General features: G+C 43.6%; 1 protein-coding gene across 1 annotated transcript in view; it reads right to left on the bottom strand.

The window, feature by feature from the left end:
- The window catches only part of LOC117523658 (core histone macro-H2A.2), a 118264-nt gene that overhangs the window by 37604 nt on the left and 60828 nt on the right, over positions 1-19832 (bottom strand). Inside the window, exons 5-7 of the mRNA XM_034185230.1 lie at positions 10800-10904; positions 842-941; positions 674-763 (exon numbers count right to left, since the gene is read on the bottom strand). Of these exons, the coding sequence (XP_034041121.1) occupies positions 674-763; positions 842-941; positions 10800-10904 (295 nt within the window). The remainder of the gene's footprint in view (positions 1-673; positions 764-841; positions 942-10799; positions 10905-19832) is intronic.

Genomic DNA, 19832 nt, shown 5'->3' on the forward strand with positions numbered 1-19832 from the left:
CACACAGTCCATTCCTCCGCAGTGCGGCGCCACCCACGCAGACATTGCTGCTTTGATTAGTGCAGAATGGGATGTTGCTTTGTCAGTGAGAGTATATTTTGGCCCATGCATGACACCACGTGCGCACGCGTATGTGTGGTTAAATTTTCCAAATGACGGAAATCCGTTGTGGTGACAGAGATCTTTAACCCATGTTCTAACAGGACTTTGACCTTGAAAATTTATTCCAAGGTAAAAATTTGTAGAATTGGAAGCTAGTGTTGGCGGAGATTTGCGCTCTAGTTTCTTTCTTTCTTTATTTTAAAAATAGTAGCAAAATAGTAGCACATCTTTCTTTTTTTTTCTTTTTGCTGATCTCAAATTATGTGATCCATGGTTTTAAAAAAAACGTATCCAATCTGAACTGTGGGTTTTGTGATCTGTGACATAAGTACAGTACTAGGCTACGAAATTTGTTAAAAACAGGAGTCAAACTGTCAAACATGTGACTGCGCTGAAACAATAAAATGAAAATGGCAGTTTTCTGGAGAAAATTTTTGTTCACATTGTGCTGACTCACACTGACAGATGACCAAAGCTTTGCAAACTTTCAGGTACATGTAACATTCAGTCAGTCATTTAGTACAAGAGTGTGTGTTATGATGATGCATAAACACATCTGAGGATGGCGGACCTGCTGCCACGTCAAGGGGCCCCTGTGCTTTCCGAAGCTCTTTGATTCCTTCCAGGAACTCTCGGCCTCCAGCTTTCTCCAAAGCATTTCCTGCACATGAAGCACAGCAGCAGGAAAGTGAGCAGAAATGAGCTGGTGAATTCCGTAAGATGAACATGTATGACTCACCTACTCCATCTTTCAGGTCCATCTCAGCATTAGTTGGATTAATTATCCCCTCCACCTTAATTGTTCCAATTTTGCTGAGTTCACTCTCTGTTAACGAAAGCTGTGGATGTACATAAACACATGAACTTAGTCTCACATGTTCATTGTACGTGATAAACGTGTTGCAATGACATGATGCTGGCATAAAATGAAATTTCGATTCCTTGTATGTCTAGTACATGTGAAGAATTGACAATAAAGCCGACTTGGACTTTGACTGCTGCAAACACGTTCAGGTTGCCCTGCTTGCATCATGTTTTTATGACAGGAACAAAAGTAAAGGCTTGTTAACTCAGACATATGCAACACTTGTTTTCATTTCCATTTTTCATGAATTGGCTGAGAAGGTCAAAGACGCTCACAGAAGTCTTAATGCTGTCCAGTTTATTCACAAATTTTTAAAAATGTGTTAGCAAACACTTCACTGTGAAGGACACCCTGATTGCAGCACTGAGGAAGGATTAACATGCCTGGGTTTGAGTTTGTCGTGGACCAAGACTAAGATTCAGGCTTTTAATGACTTCCTGGACTCAGCCAATCAGATTTGTATCTGTACGTGGTTAAAGTGTTGAACTTGTTGCTGAAATAAGCGAATGTCTCTACAAGTCTCTAGGTCCTCTACCAGTGAGATCACTTTTTTATTATTATTTTCAGTGCTTTTTCTGCTTGAAGTCGGGGGAGTTTTCACAGCCTCGTTCATGTAATAACAATATAACAGTCCACAGCCATCCTGTGTGTGGAAACATCATTTCATCCACATCAATGATGCTCAACATTTGTCAGAGTGCCACACGGCATTCACATGCAAATCCTTGCACCTGCAAAGGCCATGCCACTGCCACTCTACGTTTGCGTGTGTTTTGCGATATGTTGACTGATATATTTGTGCCCATATTTTTGCCTCCACTGCAGAGGGGATTCAGCTGATAGTCAGCCACCATGTGCTCATCATGTGTCGGGAGGACCAATTCAGTGAGATTCCACATGAAAAGGTTGTCACCTTTTCATCTCTTTTGGCACAATTTTGTGTCACAGCCCAGTGATATCACCCTTATGCCGCGTTCACACCGGGCACGACGCGGGCGACAGCAGCGACAGGTTGCCATGTATTCCCTATGGAAGGACACGTTGTGTCACCAAGCCACGCAGCGCGACGCAATGGACGCGAATGAAGTGACGTGAGTGAAGCGATTTTGAGCGATTGGCGCGTTTGTGGCGCGATATTGCATCGCGTCACGTCGCGTTGCCCTCCTGCCCAAGTTGAAAAATCTGAACTTTTTCGTCTTGTCGCTCCGCGATGACCAATCAGGCACTGAATATGTAGTGACGTGGAGAAGTCTGGAGTTTCACTGAGTTGGATGTGAACATGTCCTGTCTCTGGTAGCCAGTCTGTGAGCAGGACTTATGTCCTTTATTTCACAATTATGACAGAGTTTTTGGGGGAAGAGCAAGCTGCAGCCCCACAGCAGGGGCAGAGGAGTTTTTTTCTTTTTCACGTGCGTGCGCGAGTGAATCGTAAGATTATTTTATTTAATAACTACACAGATGTATAATAAAGCAAATGGTGACTGGTTTCTAAACACAATTATGACAGAGTTTTTGGAGCGAGCAGCGCCCCGCAGCAGGGAAGAGCGAGAAGCAGCCCCACAGCAAGCAGCGGAGTTTTTAATTTATTTTACGTGCACGCGCGAGCGAATCGTCCATGAAGATTATTTTATTAATTAACTACACAGATGTACACTCAACAAAAATATAAACGCAACACTTTTGGTTTTGCTCCCATTTTGTATGAGATGAACTCAAAGATCTAAAACTTTTTCCACATACACAATATCACCATTTCCCTCAAATATTGTTCACAAACCAGTCTAAATCTGTGATAGTGAGCACTTCTCCTTTGCTGAGATAATCCATCCCACCTCACAGGTGTGCCATATCAAGATGCTGATTAGACACCATGATTAGTGCACAGGTGTGCCTTAGACTGCCCACAATAAAAGGCTACTCTGAAAGGTGCAGTTTTGTTTTATTGGGGGGGATACCAGTCAGTATCTGGTGTGACCACCATTTGCCTCATGCAGTGCAACACATCTCCTTCGCATAGAGTTGATCAGGTTGTCAGTTGTGGCCTGTGGAATGTTGGTCCACTCCTCTTCAATGGCTGTGCAAAGTTGCTGGATATTGGCAGGAACTGGTACACGCTGTCGTATACGCCGGTCCAGAGCATCCCAAACATTCTCAATGGGTGACATGTCCGGTGAGTATGCCGGCCATGCAAGAACTGGGACATTTTCAGCTTCCAAGAATTGTGTACAGATCCTTGCAACATGGGGCCGTGCATTATCCTGCTGCAACATGAGGTGATGTTCTTGGATGTATGGCACAACAATGGGCCTCAGGATCTCATCACGGTATCTCTGTGCATTCAAAATGCCATCAATAAAATGCACCTGTGTTCTTCGTCCATAACAGACGCCTGCCCATACCATAACCCCACCGCCACCATGGGCCACTCGATCCACAACATTGACATCAGAAAACTGCTCACCCACACGACGCCACACACGCTGTCTGCCATATGCCCTGGACAGTGTGAACCGGGATTCATCCCTGAAGAGAACACCTCTCCAACATGCCAAACACCAGCGAATGTGAGCATCTGACCACTCAAGTCGGTTACGACGACGAACTGGAGTCAGGTCGAGACCCCGATGAGGACGACGAGCATGCAGATGAGCTTCCCTGAGACGGTTTCTGACAGTTTGTGCAGAAATTCTTTAGTTATGCAAACCGATTGTTTCAGCAACTGTCTGAGTGGCTGGTCTCAGACGATCTTGGAGGTGAACATGCTGGATGTGGAGGTCCTGGGCTGGTGTGGTTACACGTGGTCTGCGGTTGTGAGGCTGGTTGGATGTACTGCCAAATTCTCTGAAACGCCTTTGGAGACGGCTTATGGTAGAGAAATGAACATTCAATACACGAGCAACAGCTCTGGTTGACATTCCTGCTGTCAACATGCCAATTGCACGCTCCCTCAAATCTTGCGACATCTGTGGCATTGTGCTGTGTGATAAAACTGCACCTTTCAGAGTGGCCTTTTATTGTGGGCAGTCTAAGGCACACCTGTGCACTAATCATGGTGTCTAATCAGCATCTTGATATGGCACACCTGTGAGGTGGGATGGATTATCTCAGCAAAGGAGAAGTGCTCACTATCACAGATTTAGACTGGTTTGTGAACAATATTTGAGGGAAATGGTGATATTGTGTATGTGGAAAAGGTTTTAGATCTTTGAGTTCATCTCATACAAAATGGGAGCAAAACCAAAAGTGTTGCGTTTATATTTTTGTTGAGTGTATAATAAAGCAAATGGTGACTGGTTTCTAAACACAATTATGACAGAGCTTTTTGGGGAAGAGCGAGGAGCAGCCCCAGAGCAAGTAGCGGAGTTTTTTTTTAAATTGTTTACATGTGCGCGCATGAACGGGACAGGAGGTCCTCAAACTGGGTCCAGCTGAGGTGGAAGGACCGCTGAAAGCGGCCGTCATCCAGATCATCGTCGTCGGTGATCATTGCTCCTGCAGCAAATAATGATACTCCCCGAATTGGGAACGTCTCATGACGTTTGTCAGCTTTCCACAACAACTCACTCTGTGTGATCAAGGTCCGTCATGTTAACTTGACTGACAACCGGAGCCGGCAAGCGGAATGGAAGCTCCTCCTATTTGATGACGCACTGGGATGAATTTTCGCAGCGAAAGCAGAGTAACACATTGGGCAATGGTGTGTGTGTGTGTACCATTGTGTGTCTCGACCAGACGCCACAAATTCGCATCGGTCGCGAATTTGTGGCGTCAGGTCGTGCCCGGTGCGAACGCGGCATAACAGAGACTAAGACGAGGAGTGTAACTTCAATTATACTGCATTCTGACTGCCATACGAATGCAGTACAACATTCGCATAGCAATTCGTGTTACTCAAACCATTCGAACCGCATGCAAGGGGCTGTAAGAATTGTTCGAGCATGTCGAATCCTGGCCGAATGTCTCCATCACACTGGAGCACAAATGCTGTACGAACGGCATTCATGTAATTCAAGCTGCATTCGAATTCCTCGTACAGCATTCATGTAGCACTTAACAAACTCAACCAAATTCGCACAGCCAGCACAAATGTAGAGAATGTTTTCGAGGGGCTGTAAAAACTGTTCGAACAGGTGAATATTCAAATGGTGGTCGAAGGGCAGTCGTACCGCATCTGCACTTCATTCGGAGCATTCTGATCATGTTCGAGGGAACCTCAAAATGGATCAGGCAAACCAAAATCCTACCAGCATGTCCGACTGTGGACTGTCGGACTTCTGTCTTGACTCTTGTAGAGAAGAACAAACAGAAGCCACAAATGCTGGAGTTTTAAACCTAACCAGACCCCTCCTACCGAGATGCAGACTGCTATTGGCTAGTGACTAAGCAATTGCTTTAATTAGCACCTATTGTGCTCTAGTTAGCATCCTCCTAATGACAGAGTAGCTGTCCCTCCTAACGATGGGACTGAAGCCTCTCCTGATGAGTCTCCTGATAACATGAATGACTCATTATCATGAACAAAAGGCTGAAACTGCTTTGACCTGAGTACCCCATTGTAAACAGGGGACAAAGCATGTCTCAGCCCTTAAGGCTGGGTTTCATCTGTTTCACATTCAATGCATCCTTTAGTCCTTTCTCAAACCATTTCTTCTCTCTGGATAAGATTTTAACTTCCTTGTCCTCACACGTGTGGTTAGTGTCTTTAAGATGGAGATGAACTGCAGACTGAGGTCCACTGGCGCCCTCTCTGCGTTGCTGGTATAAAAGCTTTTATACCAGCAACCAGATCTCATGATCCTTTTGTGTAACGGCTGCTTAGTTTCACCTATGTAGTGTTCGTTACAGTTTTCCTGACATCTGATAGAATACACTACATTGCTCTGTTTGTAACTAGGGATCCTGTCCTTAGAGTGAACTAATTTCTGTCTCAAGGTGTTAACAGGTTTAAAGTAAACAGGGATTTTGTGCTGTCTGAAGATCCTCTGTAGTTTTTCCCCTACTCCTGCTGAATAAGGGAGAGACACTCTTCTTCTTGTCTCCGTCTCCTGTCTGTCTGGTCTCTTTGTTCTTTGGGACTTCTGCACTTTATCCAGGGACCATCATGGGTACCCACATATCGTGATGGCTTTCCGGACAAGTTGTTGTTCTTTAGCCCTTCCCTCTGTAGTTGTGGGCACCTGTAGGCTGTGTTGAAGAGTCCTGATCACTCCGACCTTGTGTTCAAGGGGGTGGTTTGAGCCAAAGAGGAGATATTGGTCAGTGTGAGTGGGTTTTCTGTAAACCCCTGTCTAGAGCTGCCTGTTCTCTCCAATCGTAACATCACAGTCCAAGAAGGCTAAATGGTTGTTTCTGGCATCCTCACGTGTGAACTTGATATTGGAGTCCACCGAGTTGATGTGCTCTGTAAAGTCCTCAACTTCCTGTTGCTGAATGGACAACCAACAACCAAAGAAACAAGCAGCGTAACTACTGTCATTCTGCAGATTTTTGGCTAATTATGTTGGTGCAGAATATATATATTCTGCACCACTACAAAGCAATGTTTTTTTTTTGGCAATTTACGCTCATTTACAGTACTACTGTAAATGAGCGTACATTTTTACGCTCATTTACAGTAGTACTGTATAAGCACATATCTAATGTGCGTCTTCAGAACAGACCTATTTGCATCGCAAAACACTTTGGCAGAAATTTAAAGATGTGTAAATACACAATAATGTGCAGTTCTCACATGCCTGTACCATTGGTTTGAACATTGATGATTGTGTAAAGAAGTAGAGCTCTTTGAGGGACAAAAGTAATCCAGAAAAAGCCATGGTTCCTGCAGCAAATTGCATAAAGACACAACTGAGAACTTTTTTGGGGTCAGGCACACATCAACATCACTGCATGGCTGCAAAGTTGTAAAAGCATAAAAATCAGGCTTTAGGATTTTAAGGTACCACTCCGCAGTGGAGTCGACCAAATGTCATTTTTTTTAATGCACATAATGTCCAGCACTTATTTAAGGCAGGCGTTTATTGTTTTCAGAGTTCTGACCTGGACAAAACTCTGAAAAAAAAATCTAAATGAGGCAGGTCCTGATTCAAGGTTTAATCAAGGAAATACAAAGCCTAATTGTAGCTGGGGAGTCCCTGTAGATAGTGTCTCCTGGCTGTAAGCAATCCGTTAAATACATATAATGGATTATGTCCGTTTTATACATATAACAGATTTTGATTATAACAGACAGAATTTGCTAGGCCACCTAAATCCATTCCCACGGGACAACATAAGCCCCCTGACTACATAACAGGACGGTAGCGAGTCCATTTCTCTGTGCATGATCCAGGTGTTCAGGACCCCAGCAGTTGGAAAAGGTCAGGGGAACTTCCACATTTCACTGGAGCACAACAGATAGATGGTTGCTTTAGGTGGTGTTGTGTGTTGGGGGGGCGTGGCTGGATGTTTTGGTGTTCTTTTCTTTTCTTTGCTCTCCAGGTGGCATGAGGGCTGATTTGTCTGTGAAGAAGGTGCTGGCTGAAGAGTCTTCACCCTCATCAACTTCATGGAAAGCACCTGTGAGTGGTGCTCACGTGCAACCTGGACGACTTGCAGCTGAAGCAGATAATTGGATGGCGTTCTGCATTTAAGTCATGTGTGATTCAAGCAGAACTGCCGGGAACTCGACCTTGTGACGTTCGTTTGTGAGACGCTGAGGACCGCGCCTGGGTTTTGACACATCGAGCCCGTGAAGCAGGGAGGGGTGAGGATACATGCTGTCAGCACACACGAAAGGTAATTAAGTGTTTAAGTAATTGTTGAGTAACTTGGTGTTTTGTTACACAGTATACTGGAATTGTGAAGAGAATTGTGCAGTTTGCTTCTCACTGCTGTGGCGTGAAGGATAAGTGATCCTCCACTTGTTGTGAGAAGCTGCTCATTTGCATAAAGTAAAAAAAAGGACACTGACCTGAGTGTGTTGCTGATAGCGTGTGTTTATTGGAAGATATAGTTGTATCTGTTGCCTTACCTCACCTTCTCTTTGCTTCACAGAGGATCAGTTTGTCGTGTCCACCTGGGGGGTGTTTGGCGGTGGTAGGAAGTCCAGGAGCGCCGGCTTTAATCCTTGCGGGCGCTGGAGAGCGAGCCACGAATCACTCCACCAGAGGGACGTTGTTTTTATGTTTTTACACTTTTAAGCACAGGTGAATAATAAATAGTTTCTGTTTGGAACCGCTTTCTGGTTATTTTTAGCGCTGGGTCCTGTCTGACGCAGGTCCGCTCCTCAACCCGCGTCGACACATAACAGGTGGGGAAGGATCAGATATGACTGGGTGGTTTCTGTCCAGGACCTGAAGCAAGTTTATATTATGGTGGATGCACAGATGAAAGAGGTGAAAAACTAAAAAGGCCGAAACCCAAAATTACTGGGGGGGGTCTGGGGTTGGGGCTTCCCCTGCCCCTGCCCCGACCCCAGAAAACCTTTGAATTGTAGAAGCTCAGATACAATCTGGGGCTATTTCACCCATTTTGGTGAGGAAAAAAAATCCTTCTTCAAAATCACTCCTTTAGTGGCATTCTGTTTATCTTGTGCATTAATCAGCCTGTCTGTCCATCAATTCACAATTTGCCTGATTGACTCAGTCTGCAATAAACAAAACACAATTTAAGTGAGAAGCGCTAGCTTAATAAGCATGTTAACTAGAACTAGAAGTAACAGTTAGCAAGTCAGTTAGTATGTTAAACACCAGACAGACATTGCTACATTTAGGTCCATATATATATATTTGGACACTGACACTGTTTTGTTATTTTAGCTGTTTACCAAAACATATTCAAGTTACAGTTATAATCAATATGGGCTTAAAGTACAGGCTCTTAGTTTTAATATGAGGGTATGCACCATCCAGTTTGGAGGAAGAGTTTATGAATTACAACTCTTTAATACGTAGCTGCCTCTTTTTCAAGGGACCAAAGGTAACTGGACAATTAACTCAAAAGCTATCTCTTGGGCTGCATGGGCAGCTCCCTCGTTAATCCATCATCAATTAAGCAGGTCTGGAGTTGATTCCAAGTGTGGCATTTGCAGCTCCTTTGACCTCACAACATGGGGTCAAAGGAGCTCTCAATGGAAGTGAAACAGACCATCCTCAGATTACAAAAAACTAAGAAGAAATCCATCAGACAGCTAGTGAAAATGTCAGGAGTGGCCAAATCAACAGTTTTGTACATTCTGAGAAACAAGAGCACACCGGTGAGCTCGGAAACTTAAAAAGGCCTGGATGTCCACAGAAGACAACAGTGAGGATGATCTCATGATCCACAGTGAAGAAAAACCCCTTTCACAACATCCATCCAAGTTAAGAAGACTCTCTGGGTATATCAGTATCTAAGTCCACCATAAAGAGAAGACTTCATGAGAACAAATACAGAGTGTTCACCACAAGGTGCAAACCATTAATCAGACTCGAAAATAGGCCAGATCAGACTTTGGCAAAAAAACATCTAAAGAAGCCAGCCCACTTCTGGAACAGCATTCTTCGGACAGATGAAACTTAGATCAGCCTGTACCAGAATGATGGGAAGAAGATAGTGTGGAGAAGGCTTGGAGCGGTTCATGATCCATAGTACACCACATCTGTTAAACATGGTGGAAGCAGTGTGATGACATGGACATGCATGCCTTCCAGTGGCACTGGGTCAGTAGTGTTTATTGATGATGTGACACACGCCACCAAGTGAATTCTGAAATGTGTAGGGATATACTTTCTGCTCAGATTCAGCCAAATTCAGCAAAGTTGATTGGATGGCGCTTCACAGTGCAGATGGACAATGACCCAAACATACTGCGAGAGCAACCCATCAGTTTTTTTAGGGCAAAGAAGTGGACATCACCAGATCTCAACAAGGTCGAGCATACGCGTCATTTGCTCAAGACAAAACGTAAGGAAGTACAAAGCCACAGGCTTGGCAAAGCAACACAAAGGAGGAAACCTGGAGTTTGGTGATGTCCATGAGTTTCAGACTTCAGGCAATCATTACCTGCAAAGGATTCTCAACAAATTGTTAAAAATCAACATTTTATTTATGGCAATGTTAATGTGTCCATTTACCTTTGAGCCCCTGAAATGAGGAGACTTTATAGAAAAATGGCTGCAGTTCCTGAACATTTCATAGGATGATTTTGTTCATCCCCTCAAATTAAGTCTGGAAGTCTGCATCTCAGTTGTTTCATTTTAATTCCATTATGTCATTGTCCAAATATTTCTAGGCCTAACTTTATACACGTTAGCTTATATTTGTGCCGAAATTTTCCGTTCCATTTGCATTATCGAAAGAACAAATTAACGATCGTTACAGGACCCACCTTTATCAAAGACAGTCATTAATTTAAAAGGTAACAAGAATGCTGCCAACAGCTCAATATTATCCTGAAGACCCTTGTGCAACAAGGTACCTGATGTAAAAACACACACACACACACACACACACACACACACACACACACACACACACACACACACACACACACACACACACACACACACACACACACACACAAACGGAAATCCACCAAAAACAGGAAATTTTTCATCCTTGCGGATGCAGCAATGTGTGACACATTGTCTACACATTGTCACTGACACTACTCAAGTTCAAGTTCAGCACTTACTCCCAGACTTGACTTGAGTTTGGACTTCACCTTTGTCAAGATAATCTATCCATATGGCAGGGTTCTGCCAATACTGATTTCATTCACAGGTCTGGCTGTCACTGGACCAAAATCAGCCATGGTCCTATATCAGCACCACAACCTAAGAACAATGATCAACATCTAAAGCAGACAAACCTTCTGTCCGAGGAACAGGCTCTTTGCAGAGAGGATGGTGAATCCATCTCCAGGACCATCTTCCACTGTAGAGTTGGGTACAGAGTCTTTGTCGCCATCTGTGTTCTTTGCCAGAGAAAAGAAATATCTGTCATAAACTGTATCAGCAGGCTAGCATGAGCTCAGCCAATCACAAGCTAGGAAATGGGAGTTAAATAATCAGGGTTGCACAGCTTCATGATCAAGTGGTTCAGAAGGAGTATGGAAGGAAGATGGAGGAGCAGGTGGCCCGGAACAACGTCAGGGATGTGTGGAGATGCCTCAAGACTGCCTTCGGATTTGGGCAGGGTGCCAGCAGGACTGCAGATGGAGATTCTCGGTTTGCAGAGGAGCTAAACAGCTACTTTAACTGTTTTGGCTCCTCCACACCTGCCCCCCTGCCTGCTCCCGGCTCTCCACACGTCTCCAGCAGCCAGCCCTCCAGTCCCTCTGACCCCCCACCTTCTTCCCCCCAGCCACCTACACTGCACCCCGGACTTTGTCCCTCCTCCCCCCGGACAGTATTCAGCACCAGCCCGCCTCAGCTCACACCTCAGCTCCCCCCTCCCTCCCCCCTTATTGTGACTCCGACTGAGGTGAGAGGCCAGCTCCTGCGGCTGAAGCAGAGGAACGCAGCAGGACCTGATGGCATCTCCCCGAGGCTGCTTAGGACCTGTGCAGATGAGCTCTGTGAGGTCCTCAGCCACATCTTCACCTATGTAGTGTTCATTACACTACATAGGTGAAGTGGAAGACCTCCTGTGTGGTCCCGGTTCCCAAAACACCCCACGCCAGGGAACCAGCCTACTACAGACCAGTTGCCCTGACCTCATGAAGAACATGGAACGGCTCATCCTGTCTCACCTCCGCACCGTGGTGAGCGACACCTGGGACCCACTGCAGTTCGCCTACAGGCCCAACATCGGGGTAGATGACGCTGTCTACCTACTGCAACGAGTGCTCACCCACCTGGAGACAAGCGGGAGCGCTGTGAGAGTCATGTTCTTTGATTTCTCTTTCAACACCATCAGACTGGCGCTGCTGCGGGGGAAGCTGGAGGATGCAGGTGAGGATGGACATCTCACCGCCTGGACCATCGACAACCTCACTGAGCGCCCGCAGTACGTGCAGCTGCGTGGCTGTCAGTCTGAGGTAGTAAGGTGCAGCACCGGAGCCCCCCAGGGCACCGTCCTCTCGCCTTTCCTCTTCACCCTCTACACCTCGGACTTCACCTACAACACGGACAGCTGCCATCTCCAGAGGTTCTCTGATGACTCCGCCATTGTGGCTCATGTGTCTGAGGTGAACGAGCTGGAGTACCAGTCGGTCATCATAGACTTCATGGACTGGTGTGAGCGCAACCACTTGTGTCTCAACACCAGTAAGACGAAGGAGATGGTGATCGACTTCAGGAGGAAACCACCACCTCACCCACCGGTGAACATCCAGGGGGAGGACATAAAGACTCTGGACAGTTTCAAATACCTGGGTGTTCACCTCAACAACAAACTGGACTGGATTCACAACACTGACGCCCTGTACAAGAAGGGACAGAGTCGCCTCCACCTCCTGAGGAGACTGAGATCCTTTGGAGTGAGCAGGCCTCTGCTTAAGACCTCGTATGACTTTGTTGTAGCCTCAGCTCTCCTCTATGCTGTCTGTTGGGCCCCGGGCAGCACAGTGTGGGAGAGAAAGAGACTGAATAAGCTGGTCAGGAAGTCCAGCTCTGTCCTGGGCTGTCCTCTGGAGTTTCTGGAGAAGGTGGCTGAGAGAAGGGTGTTAGCCAAGTTCAAATCCATCATGGACAACTCCTCTCACCCTCTGCACCGGACTGTAGTGGAGCTGAGCAGCTCGTTGAGTGACAGGCTGAGGTACCCTCAGTGCAAGAAGGAACTATACCGCAGGTCGTTCCTCCCTGCCGCTGTCAAGCTGTACAATAACACTGTGAAATAACCACATCCAATAATATGTCCACAAATCACGTGCAATATTAATATGTCCAAACATCATGTGCAATAACAACTCGTTTACAAATCCCTGCACTAATGTCACCTTATAACATCTAAATTCCACTTCACATATTGTAAATAAGATGCTCCTATCTCTTTTTCAATCCCAATCATGTTTATATATATATATGCATATGTATATGTGTACGTGTATACATGTGTGCATATATATATATATATATATATATATATATATTCAACAAAAAATATAAACGCAACACTTTTGGTGTTGCTCCCATTCTGTATGAGATGAACTCAAAGATCTAAAACTTTTTCCACATACACAATATCACCATTTCCCTCAAATATTGTTCACAAACCAGTCGAAATATGTGATAGTGAGCACTTCTCCTTTGCTGAGATAATCCATCCCACCTCACAGGTGTGCCATACCAAGATGCTGATTAGACACCATGATTAGTGCACAGCTGTGCCTTAGACTGCCCACAATAAAAGGCCACTCTGAAAGGTGCAGTTTTGTTTTATTGGGGGGGATACCAGTCAGTATCTGGTGTGACCACCATTTGCCTCATGCAGTACAACACATCTCCTTCGCATCATCCGTGAAGAGAACACCTCTCCAACGTGCCAAACGCCAGCGAATGTGAGGATTTGACCACTCAAGTCGGTTACGACGACGAACTGGAGTCAGGTCGAGATCCCGATGAGGACGATGAGCATGCAGATGAGCTTCCCTGAGACAGTTTCTGCAGAAATTCTTTGGTTATGCAAACCGATTGTTCCAGCAGCTGTCAGAGTGGCTGGTCTCAGATGATCTTGGAGGTGAACATGCTGGATGTGGAGGTCCTGGGCTGGTGTGGTTACACGTGGTCTGCGGTTGTGAGGCTGGTTGGATGTACTGCCAAATTCTCTGAAACGCCTTTGGAGACGGCTTATGGTAGAGACATGAACATTCAATACACGAGCAACAGCTCTGGTTGACATTCCTGCTGTCAGCATGCCAATTGCACGCTCCCTCAAATCTTGCGACATCTGTGGCATTGTGCTGTGTGATAAAACTGCACCTTTTAGAGTGGCCTTTTATTGTGGGCAGTCTAAGGCACACCTGTGCACTAATCATGGTGTCTAATCAGCATCTTGGTATGGCACACCTGTGAGGTGAGATGGATTATCTCAGCAAAGGAGAAGTGCTCACTATCACAGATTTAGACTGGTTTGTGAACAATATTTGAGAGAAATGGTGATACTGTGTATGTGGAAAAAGTTTTAGATCTTTGAGTTCATCTCATACAAAATGGGAGCAAAACCAAAAGTGTTGCGTTTATATTTTTTGTTGAGTGTATATATATATTCATATATGAATATATATATATATATATCAATATCCATATATTCATATATATACAAGGTCTATTAGACAATAAACCGACCCTTTTATTTTTTTTTAACTATATGATTTGAATGACGTGTGATTACACCAATCATGCTTGAACCCTCGTGCGCATGCATGAGTTTTTTCACACGTGTCGGTGACGTCATTTCCCTGTGGGCAGGCCTTGAGTGAGATGTGGTCCCACCCTCTCGGCTGAATTCCTTTGTTTCACACGCTGCTCGAGACGGCGTGCGTTGCTTTATCAAATTGTTTTCTGGACCTGTGAGGAATATCCGAGTGGACACTATTCGAGAAATTAAGCTGGTTTTCGGTGAAAAGTTTAACAGCTGATGAGAGATTATGCGGTGTTTCTGTCGGTGTAAGGACTTCCCACAGAGCGGGACGTCCTGCAGCACTTCCAGGCGCCGTCGTCGGCCTGTTTCGACCTGAAAACATCCTAATTTAAGGCTTAATTCACCCAGGACATCGTGAGAGAACAGAGAAGATTCAGAAGAGGCCGGCATGAGGACTTTATGCGGACATTCCACTGTTTAAGGACATTTTTTAATGAAAGACGTGCGCGCGAATCTGTGTGCGCCGCGACAGGAAAAACACCTCCGTGTTGAAAACCATTTGTAAAATTCAGGCGGCTTTTGATGGCTTTCAACAAGTGAGTAACTGAGAAATTGTTTAACAGCTTGGGCATGTTCCAACTTGCCCGTTAAGGTTTCCAACAGAGGTGTTTTTCCTGTCACGACCCCCCGCGGTCGGGTCCGGCCCGACATGCGACTCTGCCCGCACGTTCTTTCATTACAAAATGTCCGTTAACAATGGAATGTCCGAATAAACTCCTCATGCCGACTTCTTCTGAAAGTTCTCTGTTCTCTGACGACTTCCTGGGTCAACAGAGCCTGAAATGTGGAGGTTTTCAACTTGAAACGGCGAGACGCTGCCGCCTCGAAGCACAGATCGCCGTCAGGCGCCGTGGGCCGTCCTTACGGCGACACTACCAGACCAAAATCTCTCATCAGCCGTTAAAATTTTTACCGAAAACCAGCTGAATTTATCGAATGGTGTCCACACAAAAAATCGACGAGAGGGTGGGCGACTCCTCACTCAAAGACTGCCCACAGGCAAATGATGTAACCGACAGGCGTGAAAAAACTCTCGCATGCCCACGAGGGTTCAAGCATGTCTGATGTAATCACACGTGTTTCAAATCCATATGGTTTTTGTAAAAAATAATAAGGTCGGATACTTTTCTAATATATATATATATATATATATATATATATATATATATATATATATATATATATATATATATATTCATATGAACATATGAATATATAAAATATATGAATATGAAAAATATATATATATATTTTTTTTACATATCTGCCTCCTGCAGACAGATTTACTGTACAGTACCATATACTTGCCAACAAGTTCAAGACATATTCAGTGACTTGGAAAAGTTGATGTATTCATCCTGTGACTAAAGGCCCTGTCACACCTTGCGATTTAGCCAGGGTATGCTGGCCGTATTAAAAATGCTGGCATAAGCATTACGTTTAATAAATTAATGCAGCTGTCACACCTTGACAACCTTCTATACTGACAGCACCATTTCCACCGAGTGGTCCAGGCTTGTACTGCGCGGATTTATACGTCTTGGAATGGTTAATTCTGGCTTGGTTTGAGTTTCCACCGCAGGCAGAACTCTTTGTTTGGCAGGTGAAACACTTAAATACTGATGAGTATGTCATCCAGTGCATGCAAGGTGTCGCGCAGCATCTCCACTCTACACAGAAACAAAATAGAGCAATTTGTTACATTATTTAAATTTTTTTTCCTTTTTGGATCATGAGATTTAATTTCATCGTGTGCAGACAGAATCGACTGACTGTGGTAAATGCTGAGACATTAATGAGTGAGGCACTGTGGTGCAAAGTGCTGGCTGAGAGACGCACCGAAGCAGAAAAAACACAGGGCGACTTAAGGAGTTAAAAGTGTTTTCAGAAGTCATTTTTCAAAATCAGGAGGCTTTATGTGGATACGTGTTCGTCAGGATGTGATGGTGAATCCGACTGAAATGAAAAGATAAAACTAACCCATAAGAACCCAGATCCATTTTTCTTTAAGGGAAAATTATGCTGGATATAAAGTAGACTAGATGGACTACATACAACATATTTCTGGTGTTATTTTGGAAAAAACACCCTTTGTTGCCAAGATCTGTCATGTTACATGACTCTTAAGGAAATTTATTACAGATTATATATGTTATTTGAAAATAAATCCACTTGACAGTTTCTTCTTTAGAAATAGAGTTGCCTTTTTATTTGCATTTATAAATCAAAATTACTTCTTTGTTAATAAGATTTAGCAACATTTTTTAATTATAATTTGTTTTACAGCACCAAAATGTGCAAACTGAACAATAAAACAAAACAGCCTCATATTAGAGGTACTGTCAATAACATGCTGTTGCTGCAGAAAACTGAGCAACAAATATATACAGTAAACATTAAGACATAGTGCAAAAACAAAACACTGAAGGTAACCTGAACATTTGTATGATCTACACCCAGTGGTGGGCACAGTTCCGATAATCCAATAACAGATAATTATCGAAAATAATATTTTCATTATCGGATTATCTTTTTAGATAACTTTAAAAACCATTATCGGACTAATTATCTTCCGATAAATTTTTGTCCGATAACTTTTAGATCAATAACATAGTAAACAAAGCTGAACATCAGCAAACATTTTTAAAAATTAAAATCAGTTGAGCACCTAACTGATAAAAGTTTCCTAACAGATGTATGGTTCCACCTTCTGCAAACAGAAGAGAGCTGCTTCTATGAAGAACTACTCTATCCTCTGCAGGCAAAGCAGAGGATAGTAGTGTTCATGGCAGTTCATGGCAGTATTCGTCCTGAAGATGAGCAGACACTGTATGATATTTTTAATCACGTTTTTTCAAACTTAATTTACAAAAACTCTTGATGGGAGACATCAAAGTTTAAAAACAAAATGACAAAAACAACATTAGAAGACAGCTCTGTGGTGTTTGCACATGCGCAGTGCGAGCGGTTGGACGCTTGTAGGTCTTCAGCAGCAGCAGGATACCCTCACGACGGCCGACCAGAATAATATCAAACAGGTTTGATTTTCATTCGACCATACGATCGGCAGTCAGGAGGTGGTGGTCGTGAGATGTTAAACACAGTTTGTTACTCCATGTACACTACATGATGCAGGACACGCGATTAACCTGAAACTCGGTCCAAAAAATTCTCGTACGAATGAAAAATCATCTGAAAAAGGGCCAAAACTCGCACAGTGTAAAGCCAACATTCATGTGTCAAGACAATATTGAGTGCACATTTTACAACATCATAAAACGTGCGCACACCATAAAACTAATAATAAAAATAATAAAACAAATAAAATGAGCGCACATTCTCTCCACATGCAAAACATGTTGCGATGACACTTCCAGGGCTCTGTAAAAATGCCTGTTTTTATAAATAAAAAATGGAATATTTTACAAAAGCACATTTATCTGTAAACACCAACACATCACATTAACGTGTTGGTTTACATAATGAATGACTGAACCAATCAGTGTTTAGCAGAGGCACTTTTACCTAGAATCCTTTGCGATCTGTCTGTGTTTGTTACAAAACCTCAGAATTAGTGCATTATTCAACATTAAAAGATATATGTTATATTTTAACGTTGTACAAATGACAGAATTGACATTAATGGAGTTATTCTATCAGTATTCATTTTATTTATACACCAAACCATAAGTCAGTATGACTTTATTTTCCAAGACCGCCGCCTGACCGGAGGATTGTGATTGGGTAGAGAGCTGGGCTTTGTGGCTGCTCTCAGCTTGCCTCTGTGTAGTAAATAAGAGCTTCAGCAGTGGGCAGGATGTTCAAACATAGAAGTGCGGGCTCATTGTTTGGGTCTGTTATCGCTTTTGATGTTTCCAGAAGCGATCGTGGTGTTAAAACTCAAATTCTGTTTATTAGTAGTTGCAAATATGCCAGAAACAATACTGGAATTTATCAGTTATCTGTAACTTCCGATACATTTTTGGGTGGTTTATCGGTTTATCTTTATCAAAGATAACTTTTCAGTTATCTGTTGTCGAAGTTAATTTTTTGGTTATCTGTGCCCACCACTGTGTACACCATGTCTGAACTGTTCTTTTCAGTTCTTATGTCAGTAGGCTGTATGGTAGCTTTTGAAACAATTTCTTTCCTCAGTGAAGCAAAATCGCACATCGCATTTGTCACAGAGGGTGGTGGTTGGACTGACTTTGCAGAATTTGCAGCGGCCACGTTTATCACATTTCGCAGGCCAGTGTGCAACGTTGTCAGTGTGAACATCATCTGAAACTCTAGCACGAACTCTCTTGGGTGATGGAGGTGGAGGAGATGTGGCGGTAAAGGTTGGGCAGCCTCTTTGTGAACGCACCATCAGGCTCGTGGCAATTTCTGCCTGGAAGCTTCTTTGTTTCAGTGGCTTTTGGACACCAAGTAGTTTACAGTCACGGCGGTAGATTAGCCACGCATTGACAAGGCCTAACATCATCGTTTGCCAGAACAGGCAGAGGTACCACCTCCGTGACCTCATGTGGTACTTGTGGTACCCCCCCCCCGTATAAGTTGTACTCTTTCACAATGTGTGGCCTATTGACCTGTACAAATGTCTTGTCTGATTTGCTCCAGCGTCGAGCTTTGTCTTGGGGCTCAGTTGCACAGTATGATGAGATCAGGGTGACAGACTTGTTGTCATACCACTTGACAATGACAATGGGTTCCTCTTTCTCCAGCCTGGCATCAAAGGATCCTCTGCTTCTCTTAGCAAGACTTTTCTCATCTTCAAGCTGGCAACTAGCCAAGCAATTGCTACGAAGAGTTCCTACAAAGTAGATCTGTCGCTGAAGAAGCTTGTGCACCAGTTGTACTGAATAAAAATAGTTGTCAGCAAATACTTTGTTGTTTGATGGGATTGTTTCACACAGTTTGACCACAACATTACCTCCCATGCCAACTGGAGTTTTTTTCCCAGTACCACCCTCGTAGACCATGAAATCGCAGAGGATTCCCGAGGAAGAGCAGCTTACCCCAAATTTTCAATCCCCAAGGATGGGGCTTTCCTTTCACATACTGTCTTATGGGCTGTGAGTCCCTCTGAAGGACACCATTTGTTCATCAATGGAGTTGTACTCCTCTGGTGTGATTTTCAGGCATTGTTGGTGAAACGTTCTTATTTATTATATTTATTCATACTACGAAATAAAAAAAATGGACCAACATAGGATAATAAAATACTATTTGTGTATTTGTCTATGTATTTACAAGAAAAGAGTTTGAGCTAAAGACAGGATGCGGTTTTGGCACTGATATGCAAAACGTGTGTCATAATACATTTTTATTAATTTATTTAAATTAACATTATTTTCTTTGGTTATAATTGTGTAAATGTGCTTTCAAATGACCCACAGAAAAATAACATTGATAGAAATTAACTGATTAAGCTTAATTATTTAGCAGCTCATTACTATTTTTCTTATTGTGACAAAGACGTCACATGGTATTTTCTGCAAGAATGTTTAGGTTGAAGGCCCGATGTTACATACAAAAA

This window comes from Thalassophryne amazonica, chromosome 13, assembly GCF_902500255.1.
Source record: "Thalassophryne amazonica chromosome 13, fThaAma1.1, whole genome shotgun sequence".
Lineage (NCBI taxonomy): Eukaryota > Metazoa > Chordata > Actinopteri > Batrachoidiformes > Batrachoididae > Thalassophryne > Thalassophryne amazonica.